Consider the following 17,726-nt stretch of genomic DNA (forward strand, 5'->3'; position numbering starts at 1 on the left):
TCCAAGGCCCCGGGGAGGGGCTGGACGGGAGGAGAGACGCATGCCCAGTAAAGTGTGGTGACATGGAAGGTTACACCTGGGAGCGGGTCATTGGCCGGAGGGGGCGTGGCCACGGCCAGCACTGGGATTTGAGGTCTTGGAGGCGATGCGGCGCCTACAGGCCTGTGTGCTGTCCAACCCCTGCAGGAGAAGTGCTTTCAGTACTGGCCGGACCAGGGCTGCTGGACCTACGGACACATCCGCGTGTGCGTGGAGGACTGCGTGGTGCTGGTGGACTACACCGTCCGCAAGTTCTGCATCCAGTCGGTAAGCGGGAGGCGCTGACGGCCGGCCGGGCAGGCGGCTCTCTCTCCACGCGGGGGTGTCAGCGCACAGGGGGCCTGGGATTCCTGATAGACAGAGCTTCACCCACCCGGCTCTGCCCGCGCCCCCAGCTCTGCCCCCGCCCCCGCCCCCAGCTCTGCCCCCGCCCCCGCCCCCGCCCCCGCCCCCGCCCCAGCTCTGCCCCCGCCCTCCAGCTCTGCCCACACCCTCAGCTCTGTCCCCGCCCCCAGCTCTGCCCCCGCCCCCGCCCCAGCTCTGTCCCCGCCCCCAGCTCTGCCCACACCCCCCAGCTCTGCCCACACCCCCCAGCTCTGCCCCCGCCCCCCAGCTCTGCCCCCGCCCTCCAGCTCTGCCCCCGCCCCCCAGCTCTGCCCACACCCCCAGCTCTGTCCCCGCCCTCAGCTCAGCCCACACCCTCAGCTCTGTCCCCGCCCTCAGCTCTGCCCACACCCTCAGCTCTGTCCCCGCCCCCAGCTCTGCCCCCGCCCCCGCCCTCAGCTCTGTCCCCGCCCCCAGCTCTGTCCCCGCCCTCAGCTCTGCCCACACCCTCAGCTCTGTCCCCGCCCCCAGCTCTGCCCCCGCCCCCGCCCCCAGCTCTGTCCCCACCCCCCAGCTCTGCCCCCGCCCCCAGCTCTGTCCCCACCCCCCAGCTCTGTCCGCGCCCCCAGCTCTGTCCCCACCCCCCAGCTCTGTCCCCGCCCCCAGCTCTGCCCACACCCTCAGCTCTGTCCCCGCCCCCAGCTCTGCCCCCGCCCTCCAGCTCTGCCCCCGCCCCAGCTCTGTCCCTGCCCCCAGCTCTGTCCCCACCCCCCAGCTCTGCCCGCGCCCCCAGCTCTGTCCCCACCCCCCAGCTCTGCCCCCGCCCCAGCTCTGTCCCCAGCCCCCAGCTCTGTCCCCACCCCCCAGCTCTGCCCGCGCCCCCAGCTCTGTCCCCACCCCCCAGCTCTGCCCCCGCCCCCAGCTCTGTCCCCACCCCCCAGCTCTGCCCGCGCCCCCAGCTCTGTCCCCACCCCCCAGCTCTGTCCCCGCCCCCAGCTCTGCCCACACCCTCAGCTCTGTCCCCGCCCCCAGCTCTGCCCCCGCCCTCCAGCTCTGCCCCCGCCCCAGCTCTGTCCCTGCCCCCAGCTCTGCCCACACCCCCAGCTCTGCCCCCGCCCCCACCCCCAGCTCTGCCCCCGCACCCAGCTGTGTCCCCGCCCCCAGCTCTGCCCCCGCACCCAGCTCTGTCCCCGCCCCAGCTCTGTCCCCGCCCCCAGCTCTGTCCCCGCCCGCAGCTCTGCCCACACCCTCAGCTCTGCCCCCCGCCCTCAGCTCTGCCCCCGCCCCCAGCTCTGCCCCCACCCCCAGCTCTGCCCCCCGCCCTCAGCTCTGTCCCCGCCCCCAGCTCTGCCCCCACCCCCAGCTCTGTCCCCGCCCCCAGCTCTGCCCCGCCCCCAGCTCTGCCCCCACCCCCAGCTCTGTCCCCGCCCCCAGCTCTGTCCCCGCCCCCAGCTCTGCCCCCGCCCCCAGCTCTGTCCCCGCCCCCAGCTCTGTCCCCGCCCCCAGCTCTGTCCCCGCCCCCCAGCTCTGTCCCCACCCCCCAGCTCTGTCCCCGCCCCCAGCTCTGCCCACACCCTCAGCTCTGCTCCCCGCCCCCAGCTCTGCCCCCCGCCCTCAGCTCTGTCCCCGCCCCCAGCTCTGCCCCCACCCCCAGCTCTGCCCCCCGCCCTCAGCTCTGTCCCCGCCCCCAGCTCTGCCCCCACCCCCAGCTCTGTCCCCGCCCCCAGCTCTGTCCCCGCCCCCAGCTCTGCCCCCCGCCCTCAGCTCTGTCCCCGCCCCAGCTCTGCCCCGCCACCCAGCTCTGCCTCCCATTCACTAGCATTGCAGTGGCGCTTGCTGAGTGGGTCTGAGGCCGGAGGACTTGCCAGGTGGGACAGGACAGGGACAGATGGGGGTCCGTGGGCTGAGCATGAGAGTCCACAGCGGAGGGCCAAGGACCAGGACCACTCAGAGCTGGGCGCTCCTGGCTCCCAGGGCCGTTGTGGGCAGAGGAAGTGGGTCTGGCGGAGGGGAATGGTGGGGCCCCCCTTGGTAACCGTGCCTTTCACTCACTGGGATCACGCAGCGGGAGCTTTTTAACGGCTTCAGAATTACAGCTGGAACTTCCTCATTAGCTTCCACACTCATTCCCTTCGAGTTGTCCCTGGCAGGCTTGGCTGAGACGCCGGTGTGTGCTCAGGGCAGATGAAGTAGTCAGATGTGAACACAGGCCGCGATATCAGGAATGGAAGCTGGGTGGGTGGAGCACACACTTAGGTCACGGCACAGACGTCTGAGCTTCTAGAAGCCACAGCACAAAAAGGGAAGGTGGGCTTTGTCATTCTCGCTGTCCCCTTACGCCCCCTCCCAGACACACACACACACACACACACCCAGACACACTACATATACACAGATACACATGCACATACAGATACACGTGCACACATATTCATGCACACATGCACGTGCACACACACACAGATACACACCCAGACACACTCCCTACATATACACAGATACACATGCACATACAGATACACGTGCACACATATTCATGCACACATGCACGTGCACACACACACACACACACACACAGATACACTGTGGGCCGGGCAAGCTCCTGGGCCCTGGGTAACGGCATCCGTGGGAGAGGCTGAGCAGCCGGGGAGCCTCCTGCCAGGCCCACAGCATCACTGTTTCCCCCAGTGAAGGCTCTGGGGAGCACAGGGCTGCGCTGTGGGCACGTACCCAGGCCCCAGGCAGAGGGCGGCCCCCTGCTGGCCTCGGGGTCCCTGTCCCTGAGTCCTGGACCAACTCCAGGGATGGGGGGTGGCTGTCCCACACACGTCCCCCTGTCCCCACAGCAGCTCCCCGATGGCTGCAGGGCCCCCCGGCTCCTGTGCCAACTGCACTTCACCAGCTGGCCTGACTTCGGGGTGCCCTTCACCCCCATTGGGATGCTCAAGTTCCTGAAGAAGGTGAAGACGCTCAACCCCGCGCACGCGGGCCCCATCGTGGTGCACTGCAGGTGCGTCGGGACCTGGAGCGGCTCGTGGGGGGACTCAGCCAGCGAGCACCTGTATGGGGGGCCACAGGGGCAGGCGGGCGTCACAGGGCATCAGCCCAGGGACCCCCACCCCGTGCATTCCATGGTAGCACAGCCCTGACTCCTGTGGCACGTGAGGGGGACCCAGTATCTACCCCAGACAAGCCGAGAGACCAGGGTTGATAGTGGGAGTGGCTATGGAGCCCGCCACCCCGGCCTGTGCCCTGACCAGGAATCGAACCGTGACCTCCTGGTTCATAGGTCGACGCTCAACCACTGAGCCTCGCCAGCTGGGTATAGTGTGACAGCTTTTAAAAAGCCAATTGCACCAGTTGTGACGAGAAGACAGCACTTGGTAACGGAGGAAAATTTATCTGAACAGCCTCAGGCAAGGCGCCCACAGCAGCTCTTTCTGATAAGCCTGCAGACCGTTTCCAGATAATTTTTACTAGGATTATGGCGCCCTCTGGTGGCCTCGCCATAGAGTTGCTCTTCTGTAACCCAAACAAGGTTGGGTGAAGTGATGAGAGGACAGCCTCCCAGCGAAGGGCAGGCGTGTCCCTCTGTCCTGGCGGGCAGGCGCGCTCTGAGGCCCTGTCATTTGCTTCGGGGGGGATGTGGCTCACGGTGCGGCATCTTCCTTTGTCCCCGCAGCGCGGGCGTGGGCCGGACGGGCACCTTCATCGTCATCGATGCCATGATGGACATGATGTACGCGGAGCAGAAGGTGGACGTCTTCGAGTTCGTGGCGAGAATCCGCAATCAACGCCCTCAGATGGTGCAGACGGACGTGAGTCCCCCCGGCCCCGGCCCCGCCCTCTCCCCCTCCCGCCCCCCAGGTCCTGGTCTGAGCTCTACAAAGCCACCCAGCCGCCTCTGCAGCCCTGGCGCAGGCTGTCCCCTAGAGGGGCTGGGGGACCGTGCCTGGGGGGACCGTGCTCAGTAATGTGACCTTTACTCAAGGCCAGAAGTGTCACTGTCAACAGCCGTTAACCTCACTTTTGTCCCATCCTCCTCCTGTGCCCGGAGCAGCTGAGCCCCTCGCTCGGGCGGGGCTGCGGGGCACTCCAGGTCGCCTGTTGCGTCCGCAGGTGCAGTACACGTTCATCTACCAGGCCCTGCTGGAGTACTACCTCTACGGGGACACGGAGCTGGACGTGGCCTCCCTGGAGAAGCACCTGCAGACGCTGCAGGGCACCGCCACGCACTTCGACAAGATCGGGCTGGAGGAGGAGTTCAGGGTGAGCCCCCAGCTCCAAGGAGGGGGCGGCGTACAGGAAGCTGCCTCCCCGATGACCCCAGAGAAGGCGAGGGGGGAGGGGAGCGAGGGCTGGCCCTCCGTGACTCGCCGGGAGGACTGATGTGGGGTTCTCAGGGCGGGGCAGCGGCCGGGCGGGCAGGGAGAGTGTCCCGCATACATTTACTGTCCAAGGCCCCGAGGGGTCAGGAGATGGAGGCGGGCCCTCGTGCCCTGTGTCAGGAAGCTGAAGGGGGGCCAGGGGTGTCAGTGGGTAACCGCGTGGCGGGGTCCTTTGTGACTGCAGAAACTGACCAATGTCCGGATCATGAAGGAGAACATGCGGACAGGCAACCTGCCGGCGAACATGAAGAAGGCCCGCGTCATCCAGATCATCCCGTGTACGCAGCCCGCACCCCAGGGCGGAGCGGGGCGGGGCGGGGCGGGGCGGGCGGTCCCTGAGGCTTCAGGCCCTGAGGGTTCACGACCACCCCCCTCTGTCACCCAGGGCCCAGGGCGAGGCCCCCTCTGGGCCTCGGGCTCCCCTGCCCCCACCAGGAGAGAACGCCCACTGACAGGCCTGTGTCGGGCAGACGTGGGCGCAGAGCTCAGGGGTGGGGAGGACTTCCCAGCAGCGGAGGGGCATGACTCAGGGCCTCCCGCTTCTGCATTCCATGAGTCTCCCCGCAGCCTGGGGGAGGCCGGCACCCCGTTACCCAGAGCAGGAGCGCTGGCCCCCCAGGCCAGGCAGCAGACCTGAGGAGCTCAGCGGAGACCTTCCCGGTCTTGGGTGAGGGCGGGCCAAGGAATGGGCCTCAGTGATCGGAGGGGCCTGGAGGCCGGGCCCGCCTTGAGCAGAGGGAGTGTCCTTCAGACACCCCGGAGGACCCCCCCCCCCCCCCCGGACGCCGGCAAGGCGCAGACAGACTCGCTAGAGGCCACACTGCGCAGGAAGTGCGTGGCGACTGGGCTCAGATTTCCCGGCCTCAGACCCTGGAGTCCTTGTAGCTGAGACGTCCCCCCCCTCCCCCCGGCCCACACCCCTTTCGCCCCTAAGATGCAGTGTTTGTCATGCTCATATGTTGCTATGGATTATCTCAGTTCATGACAAATGATACCCGTCGCTGGGTTATTTTCCTGACGACACCCCCTCCCGGCCCCGGTCATTCACCTGTTCTGTAAGGTCAACCCCCTGAGGGTCGGCCTCGCTGCGGGCACTTTATTGGTGCGTTTTCTGTGGGGGAGGGCGGGATGGCGGCTCGCTCACCAGAGGACTCGCCGCCTTGCAGATGACTTCAATCGCGTGATCCTGTCCATGAAGCGGGGCCAGGAGTACACAGACTACATCAACGCGTCCTTCATCGACGTAAGTGCCGGGCCCTGGCTGCGCAGGAGGGAGACCCCGCCTCAGCCCCAAGGGGAACGCGCCGTCACCATCAGCAAGGCTGCACCTGCCTCCCCGAGTCCAAGCCTTTCACGGGAATCCCTCGTTGGGAAAAGGAATGACGAGCTTGGGGGGAGAGGCGATGGCCGCGCTGCCAGGTCGCTGGGCACGTTTTCGTGCCGGTGCAAACGTGAAGCGGCTGTTCTCTCCCGCCTCTGGCACCACCGGCTGTGCCGGTGCCTCCGGACCCTCCTGCGGTTTTTAGGGCTCACGGGGCGGGGAGCTCGGCCCGGTCTGGGGCTGTCTGCTGGCAGGAGGGAAACGGGGCCACAGGTCCCTGGGGCCCGCGTGGAGGAACCGGGGTGTGAATCACTTCCTCTAACTCCGCACCCGGGTTCTTCCCACAACCGCGATGCCACCTTGCCCGGAGCGCCTGGCAACGCGTAGAGTCAAAGGCCCAGGTGCCCTCCCAGGTGGCCGCAGCGCGTGGCGGGGCACGGTCGCCCTTCAGCCGCCTCGGTTTCCATTCCCGCAGCAGTGCCAGGACTCCAGCTCCTCACATCCTGCCGGCTCTGACTACTGCCTGCCCTTCCCGTGAGAGCCAGAGGGGCCGTCCAGTCTGCAGAGGGAGCGGGCGTCCCACCTGGGGCTGGCCCGGTCCTGGTCCGGGGGGCCCGGATGCTCCCCCTCTTCTGGCCCCCGCGGTGCGGACTCCCGGCCGGTCCCTGGTGGCGCCGAGGGAGGAAGTCGGCCTGTAACTGTACCCTCCGCTCCCCTCGGCAGGGCTACCGGCAGAAGGACTATTTCATCGCCACGCAGGGGCCCCTGGCGCACACGGTGGAGGACTTCTGGAGGATGGTGTGGGAGTGGCGCTGCCACACCATTGTGATGCTGACGGAGGTGCAGGAGCGCGAGCAGGTCAGGCGCTGCCCAGCCCGGCCCCGGGCGGCTTGCACACACCGGTCCTGCCCACCCCGTGTGACGGGGCTTCATGGCCCATGTCCCACCTGCCCTCCCTCCGGTGGGGAGGGCCAGCCACAGCTACCCAGAGGGGTTGGCGCTGCGAGAGGTCTCAGTCCTCCTCCCTCCGCCCCTCCCTCCCTCCCTCCCTCCGTCTCTTCCTTCTTTCTTCCTTTCCTCCCTTCTTTCCTCCCTTCCTCCCTCCCTTCTTTCCTCCCTCCCTCCCTCCCTTCCTCCCTCTCTTCTTTCCTTCCTCCCTCCCTCCCTCCCTCCATCCCTCACTCCCTCCCTCCTTTCCTCCCTTCCTCCCTCCCTCCCTCCATCCCTTCTTTCTTTCCTCCCTCCCTCCCTCCCTCCCTTCCTCCCTTCTTTCCTCCCTCCCTCCCTCCCTTCCCCCCTCCTTTCTTTCCTCCCTCCCTCCCTCCCTCCCTTCCTCCCTTCTTTCTTCCCTCCCTCCCTCCCTCCCTTCTTTCCTCCCTCCCTCCCTTCTTTCCTCCCTCCCTCCCTCCCTCCCTCCCTCCCTCCCTTTCTTCTTTCCTCCCTCCCTTTCTTCTTTCCTCCCTCCCTCCCTCCCTCCCTTCCTCCCTCCCTCCCTCCCTTCCTCCCTTCTTTCTTCCCTCCCTCCTTCCCTCCCTTCCTTCATTCTGTCCTTCCTTCCTTCCTTTTGGAAGGGGGCTAACTATAACCACCCATCAGCTTTCGTTCTTAGATTTTATTTAACCTGCCTTGAAATTGCACCATTTGGTGTCTGCCACAAATACAAGTTTGATCACAACTTATTGGAGAAAATACAAATTTGTTCAAAACTTATTGGCGAAAAAGACCTGTATTCGCTTTTATGGAGACATAAAGCTGTAGGTGTTGATACCAGTGCCACGCGCCATGGTCCTGCTCAGGTTGAACGAGTTGTATTTCCGTTTTCCCAGAGATCCATCCATGGCCTTCTCGGATTAGCATTTATTTAATAACATACTAAGGACTCCCGGACCCACCGTCCAGCTGAAAACCCAAACCTTTGCCAATAACATGCGTCTACCCAGGTGTCCCCCCAAGGTGTAGCCACTACCCCGAATCTGAGTTTCGATTTCTTTGCTTTTTAAAAACCGGCTTTATTGAGGTACACTTCACATACCATACAGTTCATCCTTTCAAAGGCTTCCGTTCAGCACAGACTTGTGCAGCCTCACCACTAATTCCAGATCCTTCTCTGCACCCCAGGAAGCAACCCCGAACCCATGAACCATCACCCCCACCCCTCCCCGCCCCCATGGCCCCTCCCCCTCCGTGGCCCCCCTCCCCCTCCGTGGCCCCTCCCCCTCCGTGGCCCCTGCCACCGCAGATCCACTCTGACGCTATGGGTTGGCCCGCTCTGGGCGTTTCACGTGAATGGAACCTCACAGCGTGTCTCTCGTGCTTGCGTTCCTTCCCGCCGCGTCACGTTTTCGAGGTTTGGCCGCGTGGTGGCTGAAGAAGCTCTTCGTCCCTTGGACCGGCAGGTGCTGCTCATTGTGGGGCTGGACCGCCTGGGTTTGGCCGTTCCAAGGTCGATGGACGTTTGAGCTGCTTCCCCGCTTGGGCTCCTAGGGGTCATGTTGCGAGCATTCACGTCCAGGCTTTCACCTGGCGCCCGTCCTCATTTCTCTCGAGTAGAGTCCGGGGGGGACCGCTGGGCCGTACCCTAACGCTGTACTGCAACTCCTCGGACCCTGTTGGGACCCGCCAGGCTGCTTTCCGGAGCAGCCGCCTCCTTTCCCATCCCCACCAGCCGTGTGCACGGGCTCCAGGTCCTCCCCATCCTTGCCAACACTTATTACTGTCTGTCTTTCTTACTAAAGCCATCCGGTGGCAGTGCTCTTTGCTTTAAAAAAAAACACTTTTCTGTCACACGTGTGTGTGTGTCTAAAGACACTGCCGATCCGTTCTGCTGGCTTCTTGCTGTCGATAAAGGCACCATTGCAGTGCGTATCCGTCAGGGACTTGCTGTTTCTGCTCTGAACTAAGCTTTGGTATTTTTCTGTGCTGGAGCCTAAAGCTGTGCCTCATTCACCAGCCTTTCTTCTGTTCCTCTTCGCCAGCCAGCCTTCGGCACGCACGTGCCCCTTCTCCTGCCGTGAGCGCTGCGGGGGTCCTTTGGTTGGTTGGTTTTTACGAAGGCTCGGGCAGCCACATAGGCCGTGCGGGTTATCCGTTCCCTGCCCACGCCAGCTGATGGGGCTGCTTGGCTGTGAGCAGGAATCCAGCTTCACGGAGAACCACGTACTGAATAACCTTCCCTTCCTGTCCTGTGTGCGCGTCCCACGTACGCACGTCTGTTCTGTCCCCTTGCCCCGCGGGCGTGGGTGGGCATTCACGTTCGGACTCATGCCGTTTTCCTGTCCAGACAAAGTGTGTTCCACGGAAACACTTGTCTCTTTATGTGGTGATCTTGTTTCCAGGCACAGCCTCTGCTTCCTCAAATAAATCATTATAAAAATTAAAAAAAACACGTTAACCCGTTAGAGAGCAATCCTGCAGCATCGTGTAGTTTAAACGGCCGGCAGCCAGCTGTTCCTTAGGAGACTTAAATTCTACTTCCTCCCCCAGGACAAATGCTACCAGTACTGGCCGGCAGAGGGCTCCGTGACTCACGGCGACATAACGATCGAAATAAAGAGCGACGCCCTTTCCGAAGCCATCAGCGTCCGAGACTTCCTGGTCACCTGCAATCAGGTACTGCGGCCCTGCCCTGTGCGTGGCGGCCCAGCACACAGCCAGCCCTCGGTTCCGCCCGTCTTGGCTCCTCCCGCCCTTTCCGGAGCCCCATGTGGCTGTCAGCCCCGCGTGGAGGTCAGCCCCGCGTGGAGGTCAGAGCCCCGCGTGGAGGTCAGAGCCATACGTGGAGGTCAGAGCCCCGCGTGGAGGTCAGCCCCGCGTGGAGGTCAGAGCCCCGCGTGGAGGTCAGAGCCCCGCGTGGAGGTCAGAGTCCCGCGTGGAGGTCAGAGCCCCGCGTGGAGGTCAGAGCCCCGCGTGGAGGTCAGAGCCCCGCGTGGCTGTCAGCCCCGCGTGGAGGTCAGAGCCCCACGTGGAGGTCAGAGCCCCGCGTGGAGGTCAGAGTCCCACGTGGAGGTCAGAGCCCCACGTGGAGGTCAGAGCCCCGCGTGGAGGTCAGAGCCCCACGTGGCTGTCAGCCCCGCGTGGAGGTCAGAGCCCCACGTGGAGGTCAGCCCCACGTGAAGGACAGAGCCCCACGTGGAGGTCAGCCCCACGTGGAGGTCAGAGCCCCGCGTGGAGGTCAGAGTCCCGCGTGGAGGTCAGAGCCCCACGTGGAGGTCACAGCCCCACGTGATGAACGGGGCCAGGTTACCCAGGGGCAGCTCTATAACATTCAGACTCCCAAGGTCACCTGCCTCCTTGCTGAGGGACAAGGGTGATGGGGCGCCCCCTGCCCACCCCCACTCAGGAGAAAGGTGGTGACTGGGGGCGGGAGGGAAAAAGGGGACAGGTGAACCCACAGAGGCCCCGCGGGGCTCCCTGCAGGTGCCTTTTCAGAGCCCCTGACCGTCCCCGTCCCCACGGGGTCCCTGCTCTGCTCCTGGCCAAGAGGGGAGTTCTGTGGGGCGGTCATACGTGAGGGGCTCGTCTGCGGGACGTGGTTCCGAGCGCAAAGCGGTCGGCCCCGCAGAGAAGGCTCCCGGGGAGACTGGTTGCCTCCACCCAGTCACCACCCAGAAACTGGACCCACAAACTGCTCGCTCCAGCCCTGACCGGCACTCGGGCCCCGGCTTCTTGAGAGAGCTGGCCGGGCCTCGCAGGCCCAGCTGCCAGGGGGCTCCGGGGACGCCCTCTGCACGTCCTGCTTCCCACTCAGAAGGAAGCAGGCCAGCCTGCCCCTCGGGTGACCACAGTGGACACAGCCCCACCGAACCCTCAGGGCGGCCAGGGGTGCCTGAGGCCGGAGGGCAGGCAGCGCGGGGCGGTGGCCAGCACCACTGAGATGCCCTCCCCACAGCCCCTGGCCCGCCAGGAGGAGCAGACCCGCGCGGTCCGCCAGTTCCACTTCCACGGCTGGCCCGAGGTGGGCATCCCGGCCGAGGGCAAGGGCATGATCGACCTCATCGCGGCCGTGCAGAAGCAGCAGCAGCAGACGGGCAACCACCCCATCACCGTGCACTGCAGGTGAGCGCCCCCTGCTGGCCGCGCGCCGCACCGTCCCGGCTCCCAGGCTCCCAGCGGCGGAATGTCTCCAGGCCGCATCTTCACCATCTTCACCTTCTCTTGCGCGCGCACACACGTCACTTTACATAAATGCCCTCTTATCAGACATGCGGATGCATTTCGTGGGAGGGGTTAGGAACCGATTCAAACACATTTCTTGTGCCTTTTAAGCCATCAAAGAACTCCCAAGCACAGCTCAGAGAGACCCGCTGCTGAACTTCAAGGCGCTCTGCGTCGGGGTGCTGGCTCCCCTCGGCGGCCTCTCCCCTGGGCGCTGGAAGGGGAGCCGATGCCCCGACGCCAGCACCGCAGAGGGCTCTGCACCTGGGACGCGCCCCTCTTTGGGGGCCCCAGGTGCCCGTAGAGGTCACTTAGAACAAACTAGAAATGAGTTCCTGCGTGCGTGGCCTCCGAAACCCGGACTGAGTTTAGAACAAGTTGGGCACCAGAGATCCGCAGGTGACGTGGCCCACGGGGCAGGCGCGGGACAGGTCCCTGCAGGGGGCAGGGGCCCAGGGCAGCCCACCTGACCCCTCCTGGGGCCTGAACAGGGAGGGCTTGCATTTCTAACAAGTTCCCGGGAGGGCGCTGCTGCTTCCGCTGCTGCTGTTCCCGAGACCCCACTCTGAGAACCACCGGTCTCCCCAGGAAGACGGGCAGTGGTGACAGCAGCTTAAACACCGTGACAGTCCTGATCCCGCTCAGGAGGTGTCCGTCTGCCGTCACTGGGAAATGTCTGCCGTCATGAGGCGGGCGTTGTGCCAGTTCCTAGCTGCTGCCTCTTGGCGAAAAGCTGAGCTGCATCTCACTGGTTGTTAAAAGGCCACACTGCCCTGACCGGTTTGGATGGAGGGTCGGCCTGCAGACTGAAGGGTCCCAGGTTCGATTCCCATCAAGAGTACATGCCCCCAAAAAAAGAGAAAAAAAAAAAGAGCACTTGTCCAGAAAAAAAAAGAGCACCGGTTTGGCTCAGTGGCTAGAGCATCGGCCTGCGGACTGAAAGGTCCCAGGTTCGATTCCAGTCAAGGGCAGGTACCTTGGTTGCGGGCACATCCCCAGTAGGAGGTGTGCAGGAGGCAGCTGATCGGTGTTTCTCTCTCATCGATGTTTCTAACTCTCTATCCCTCTCCCTTCCTCTCTGTAAAAATGAATAAAATATAAAAATAAAATAAAAATAAAAAGAGCACATGCCCAGGTTTCGATCCCCAGTAGGGGGCGAGCAGGAGGCAGCCCATGGATGATTCTCTCGTCACTGATGTTTCTCTCTCTCCCTTCCTCTCTGAAATAAAGAAAAATATATTAAAAAGAAAAAGTCACACTCACATCCTCCCCACCATGGGCTGCAGCAGCGATGTGTGGGGTGGGCCCCGTCCCATTGCCCCCCCTCGCCCCAGGCGGGCGTGGCCCCTGCCTGAAGCGCTCTCTCCCCGCAGCGCGGGGGCGGGGCGCACCGGTACGTTCATCGCCCTCAGCAACATCCTGGAGCGCGTGAAGGCGGAGGGGCTGCTGGACGTGTTCCAGGCCGTGAAGAGTCTCCGCCTGCAGAGGCCGCACATGGTGCAAACCCAGGTGAGGAGGCGCCGCGCGGTCCGGGAGCTCGCTGGGTAGAAACGACTCACTGACCTTTTCTGTGTGGGAAAACGGGTTCCTGGGGGATCCTCGTGCGCCTGAAAACTGCATTGCGTGACGGGAGCTGGTGTGCGTGAGGGTCTGCAGTGTTTGCACACCTAGGCTGTTGCGTGTCTTCTTTCTGAATGCTTCTCCTAATTATTCCAGTGTTGTTTTTTTTAAATATCATTTTAATGTATTTTTGGTTTTCTTTTTCAGGAACAGTATGAATTCTGCTACAAAGTGGTACAAGATTTTATTGATATATTTTCTGATTATGCTAATTTCAAATGAGAATTCCTGCCTTAAAATATTTTTTAATTTAATGGTCAGTATATTTTGTAAAAAATCATGTTAATTTATTTCATAGTTGACATTAATACCCTTTCTAATGTCTTTGTATATATCTTGTTATGCTTTAAAGGCCGCCTGCTATAAAGTTATTATGTCTTAAAAGGCCCCCTTTTAAAAACTGGAATAATGTATTAAGGTCAGATAATTTCCCATAAAGTATATATTTCGCTAATATCAGTAAATACTTTCTCATTAGATTCATATCATTTAATTTCTCACATTCAGCACCTCTAAATGTTACAAATCGTAATATGCCAAGTGTACAAAATGCTAAACACAGCATTTAGGAGAAAACAGTCGGGGGCTCAGAAATCCGTTGGAAATTCGCTTTCTTAACGCTGATTTGACAGCCCTGAGCCGCAGCATTTTTTGGAAGGCAAACTGTTCCTGAAGCCACGCGATAAAGAGTGTGTTTTGTAAAGTCCTCCGTCTCAACCCACGTGGTTTCCCTTTTACAATGTAAAGATCCAAGAAGGCTGTGCCACCTGAATCCAGGTCTGTAGGTAGCGACTGTGCAGTGAGACCTACACATGCCTGTGTCCGGGGCTGTGTCCGTGCCTCCGGGGCCAGATGGCAGGACAAGACCCAGGTGGCCGGTCTGCCCACGGCTTTGGATGCGGCACTCCCACAGCGCCCCCTGCTGTCCGTCCCTCCGTGTGTTTGACGCAGATGAATGCGTGTCTCGGTCCCATTGGCCGCAGCTGCCAGCTTGGGCGGCAGGTCTCCCAGGGGCCCCACCTCAAACCACGTCCCACCCCAAAAGTTCAGGTCAAGCCCCACGCCCGGCGCCCAGGGGAGCCAGGAGCACGCGCTTGGTAGAAAGAGCAGGAGACCACAGGTAACGATGCTTTAAACTTCCCGAGACGCATTTTGGTACGTAAAAGCCCCTTGTAAAAACTAAGACTGTTTGTAAGAAAAGAGATCCGAAAATCTAGATTTATACCGTTTTCTAAAAGTCCCGCTCCGCCATGTTTAATTAGAGAAAAGAAAGGCTAGCTTATTTTTGGATGGAAATACTACGGAGACCTTGGACTCTGGAGGATCGTGATCCCCTGCCGGACAGGATTGGCTTATGGGGTAAAAAAAAGGGGGGGGGGAGGGATGAAAGACAAGTTTAATCTGGTAGCAGCGGTCTTTCTGTGGCCGTTGGCGCCTAGCAGAGGAGCACAACCTCAAACACCTGGTCTCACTGACCGAGAGCAGCTCACCTGTGCGTTTGTGGTACATCTGTTGCTTTTCAAAGGACATATCAACGCCTCGTGTGACATTTCCCCTGCAAGCGGATTGCCTGAGCACGGTGCACCCGGGCTGAGCCAGGTTCTGAGGGCAGGCCCACAGCTGTGTCCATGCCAGTGAGCGCCAGGCCCCGGGCTGGGCCGGGTTCTAAGCACAGGCCCACAGCTGTGTCCATGCCCGTGAGCGCCAGGCCCCGGGCTGGGCCGGGTTCTAAGCTCAGGCCCACAGCTGTGTCCGTGCCAGTGAGCGCCAGGCCCCGGGCTGGGCCGGGTTCTAAGCACAGACCCACAGCTGTGTCCGTGCCAGTGAGCGCCAGGCCCCGGGCTGGGTCGGGTTCTAAGCACAGACCCACAGGTGACCAGGTTCCTGCCTCTCCCCTGAGCCCCACCCAAGGGCTGCGCAGGTGCCCCGCTGGGAAGACAAAAGTACGCTCGGGGAGGGCTGCCATGCCGCCGGCCACAGCCCTGGCCGTGCACACCACACTGATGCCCCACGTCCTCTCCCCCTCGGTACCGGGACCGGCCACAGCCCTGGCCGTGCACACCACACTGATGCCCCGCGTCCTCTCCCCCTCGGTACCGGGACCGGCCACAGCCCTGGCCGTGCACACCGCACTGATGCCCCGCGTCCTCTCCCCCTCGGTACCGGGACCGGCCACAGCCCTGGCCGTGCACACCGCACTGATGCCCCGCGTCCTCTCCCCCTCGGTACCGGGACCGGCCACAGCCCTGGCCGTGCACACCGCACTGATGCCCCGCGTCCTCTCCCCCTCGGTACCGGGACCGGCCACAGCCCTGGCCGTGCACACCACACTGATGCCCCGCGTCCTCTCCCCCCTGGTACCGGGACCGGCCACAGCCCTGGCCGTGCACACCACACTGATGCCCCGCGTCCTCTCCCTCTCGGTACCAGGACCCGCACTTGGGCCCCGGAGGGAGACACAGGGAGCTCTGCCAGGCGGGCCGGTTGGCCCGTTGGTCTTCATGGTTAAATCCCGAGCCCAGAGCCTTCCTTTGACTGAAGGGAAGAGGCAGGGGCTTTCGCTCGGCACCGACCCTAGAACTAGAGCCGGCTGCCTGTGATGCGGCTGCTTGTCATTTATTTGAGGGGCCCACGTGGAAGGGCGCCGATTTGGGTTTAAATCGAGGCGCCTCCCTCAGCATCCTCCACGCCCTCCAGTGGGCTCCCTGGCACCTCCTGCGAGGAGACGGAGACCCCCTCAGGGCGCCCTCGGGAAAGTGCCCCATGGGTGCGCCATCCCGGTGTGCCCCACAGGTGTCCGGGGCCCCCCTTTGGTCCTCCCAGTCCCAGAAACAAAGCAGAAGCCACTGTCCCTTGGGCACAGCCCCTCCCAGCTGGGGGCAGCCCGCACTTGCCTTCCCGGCAGCCAGCTGGCCCCGTGCAGTGGTCTGGGGGAGCCCTCACGGGAACTCCTCCCCTTCAGTCACAGGAGGCCCCCTGTCCGCACGGGCGCCCCCCGAACCTGGTCCCCAGCGCTCTCCTGTGCTGCGCGCAGTTGAATTCAAATGCCAAATACGACCGGAGCCTCCGGTTCTGACCTGTGCGCTTCGGTCACCGTGTGACTCACTACTCTCCATGTGCTGATGAAGGATGCAGACTGCCGGGTTCTAAGGGGTATTTTTTATGTGTTTTTAAACTTTTACAATGAGCCTGGCATCCGTTTCAGCACTCGGAGACATGCCCACGTTATTTTTTTAATGTCTCGTTACTGATACTTTCGTGTAACTACGTCGTGTTCCATTCATGTGCAATCTTCCTATGTATGTATTCCGGTGTCAGCTACCTTGCTTCCTTTTATTACATTGATCATTTGATCTTGTTCTGATTTTGATGCCACTGAATGTTGCCGACTTCTTTGTACCTGCACATTGCAAGGTGGGAAACATTCCGATGCAGGGATAAATCTTTGCTTTGACTTCCAGCCTGCGTCTCGTTCTTTCTAGACCACCGACTTTAGGGCTTCTGTGACTTAGCTAGGAGAACCCCTCCAGCGTGGAGGGTGTGGGGGCACGGTGGGCGTGGGGGCATGATGGGCGTGGGGGCACGGTGGCCAGGGCTTGGCCCAGCGCTCAGCTGGTCCTCAGGCCTGCGTGTGCAGACAGGAAACACGCCATAACTCGCCATCAGGAGCCCGTGCTTTTGCTGGCGTCCGGACAGGAGTCTGAGCTCTGAGCAGTGATGTCTCGGTCAACAAAGGTGACGACAGATGCGTCAAGGCCACAGCCAGGTGGACTCAGAAAGTCCTGGATGTTGCTTTTCCTCCTAAAACCTAAGCCTCACCAGCTGCCCTCTGCCGTCCTCATGGCTCTGGCTGTGCCCAGCTCTCTCCACCTTACCCACCTCATCTCCCTCCCTGCCCCTCCCCGTCAGCTTCCTTTCAGCATTCTAGACCCACTTGGGATCCAAGCAGATGCTTTTATTATTCACTGTATTTAATAAAATTCATGAGTCTTATGTTTGCCAAAATGGTTTGAAACCTTTTAGTCCCCCCTCTCCAAAAAACGTCACCTGCAGTGAAGCTCACCTGCAAAGAAGTGCCGTTGGCTCTCCTGGGCCCTGGCGTGCCTGGGTCTTCCTTGGGGGTCTGCCTGCACTGTCTGTGACAGGGGTGCCCGAGGGCAGTGGCCCTCCCTCCTGCTCTAGGTGGGGGGCAGGCCCTTCCCTGGGCTTGGTCCACCTGGAGGAAGAGGCACAGATGCGCCCTGAGGTGTGGACAGGGGAGGGGCCTCAGGCCATGCCGGTGTTGCAAGGGTTCAGGAAGTCCCCGTATGGGCCACCATTAATGCCGGGGTTCTTGTTCCAGCATTACAAAGGGTTCAGCAATCTGGAGAAAGGCTGTGCGTAGATTAAATAAGAGCGCAGAGATGAAAGATAATTTTGAAAGGCATTGGGGGTTAGAGGAGCTTCAGCTAAAGTTCTAAGTTCTTAGTTCTCCTTGTCTCAGGACCCCTGCTTTTTATTAACACAATTTGTCCTAAGGCAAGGTGGAGACATAAACTTCAAAGGGTAGGGTTTACAGAAGCATTGTCAGGTTGGGGAATAGCCTACAGCTATTCAGGTGTTTGGCCAACAGGAGGCAACAACATGTAGACTGAGAAGCCCTGAGCTGTCTGGCAGCAAACCATCATCCTATTCAGGTTTGGGGGAAGTGCCTTTCAGCCATTCCAACAGGTGATTACATATGTGACTCAGCCCTTGTTGAGCCCCCAAGTTTCATCAACCTTTTGATAAAACTCTTGTAATTATGACATGCTGGAATTGGCTTCCGGCAGGCCACATCAGTCATTCCAACCAGTGAGCTGCAGCCTCAGGAGGAGGGGTGTGTACACATGTGTCCATGT

At 61.8% G+C, this 17,726-nt stretch overlaps 2 protein-coding genes across 3 annotated transcripts in view; one reads left to right on the forward strand and one right to left on the reverse strand.

Annotated features, from left to right (window-relative positions):
• Positions 1–13,552, forward strand: part of PTPRE (protein tyrosine phosphatase receptor type E) — a 115,345-nt gene extending 101,793 nt beyond the window's left edge. For both annotated transcript variants that reach the window (XM_080642877.1, XM_080642876.1), the window contains 11 exons: positions 187–306; positions 3,210–3,373; positions 4,046–4,181; positions 4,483–4,632; positions 4,936–5,029; positions 5,918–5,994; positions 6,796–6,930; positions 9,556–9,681; positions 10,961–11,127; positions 12,600–12,735; positions 12,994–13,552. In XM_080642877.1, the coding sequence (XP_080499003.1) occupies positions 187–306; positions 3,210–3,373; positions 4,046–4,181; positions 4,483–4,632; positions 4,936–5,029; positions 5,918–5,994; positions 6,796–6,930; positions 9,556–9,681; positions 10,961–11,127; positions 12,600–12,735; positions 12,994–13,068 (1,380 nt within the window). In that variant the 3' untranslated portion in view covers positions 13,069–13,552. The remainder of the gene's footprint in view (positions 1–186; positions 307–3,209; positions 3,374–4,045; positions 4,182–4,482; positions 4,633–4,935; positions 5,030–5,917; positions 5,995–6,795; positions 6,931–9,555; positions 9,682–10,960; positions 11,128–12,599; positions 12,736–12,993) is intronic.
• Positions 13,553–14,377: 825 nt separating this feature from the next.
• MKI67 (marker of proliferation Ki-67) overlaps positions 14,378–17,726 on the reverse strand; it is a gene marked incomplete at both ends in the record, with an annotated part of 35,367 nt that continues 32,018 nt past the window's right edge. Inside the window, one exon of the mRNA XM_080687856.1 lies at positions 14,378–14,700. Coding sequence (XP_080543982.1) covers positions 14,378–14,700 — 323 coding nt within the window. The remainder of the gene's footprint in view (positions 14,701–17,726) is intronic.

The sequence above is a fragment of the Plecotus auritus genome, assembly GCF_963455305.1.
Source record: "Plecotus auritus genome assembly, chromosome: 9".
In the NCBI taxonomy this organism is placed as follows: domain Eukaryota; kingdom Metazoa; phylum Chordata; class Mammalia; order Chiroptera; family Vespertilionidae; genus Plecotus; species Plecotus auritus.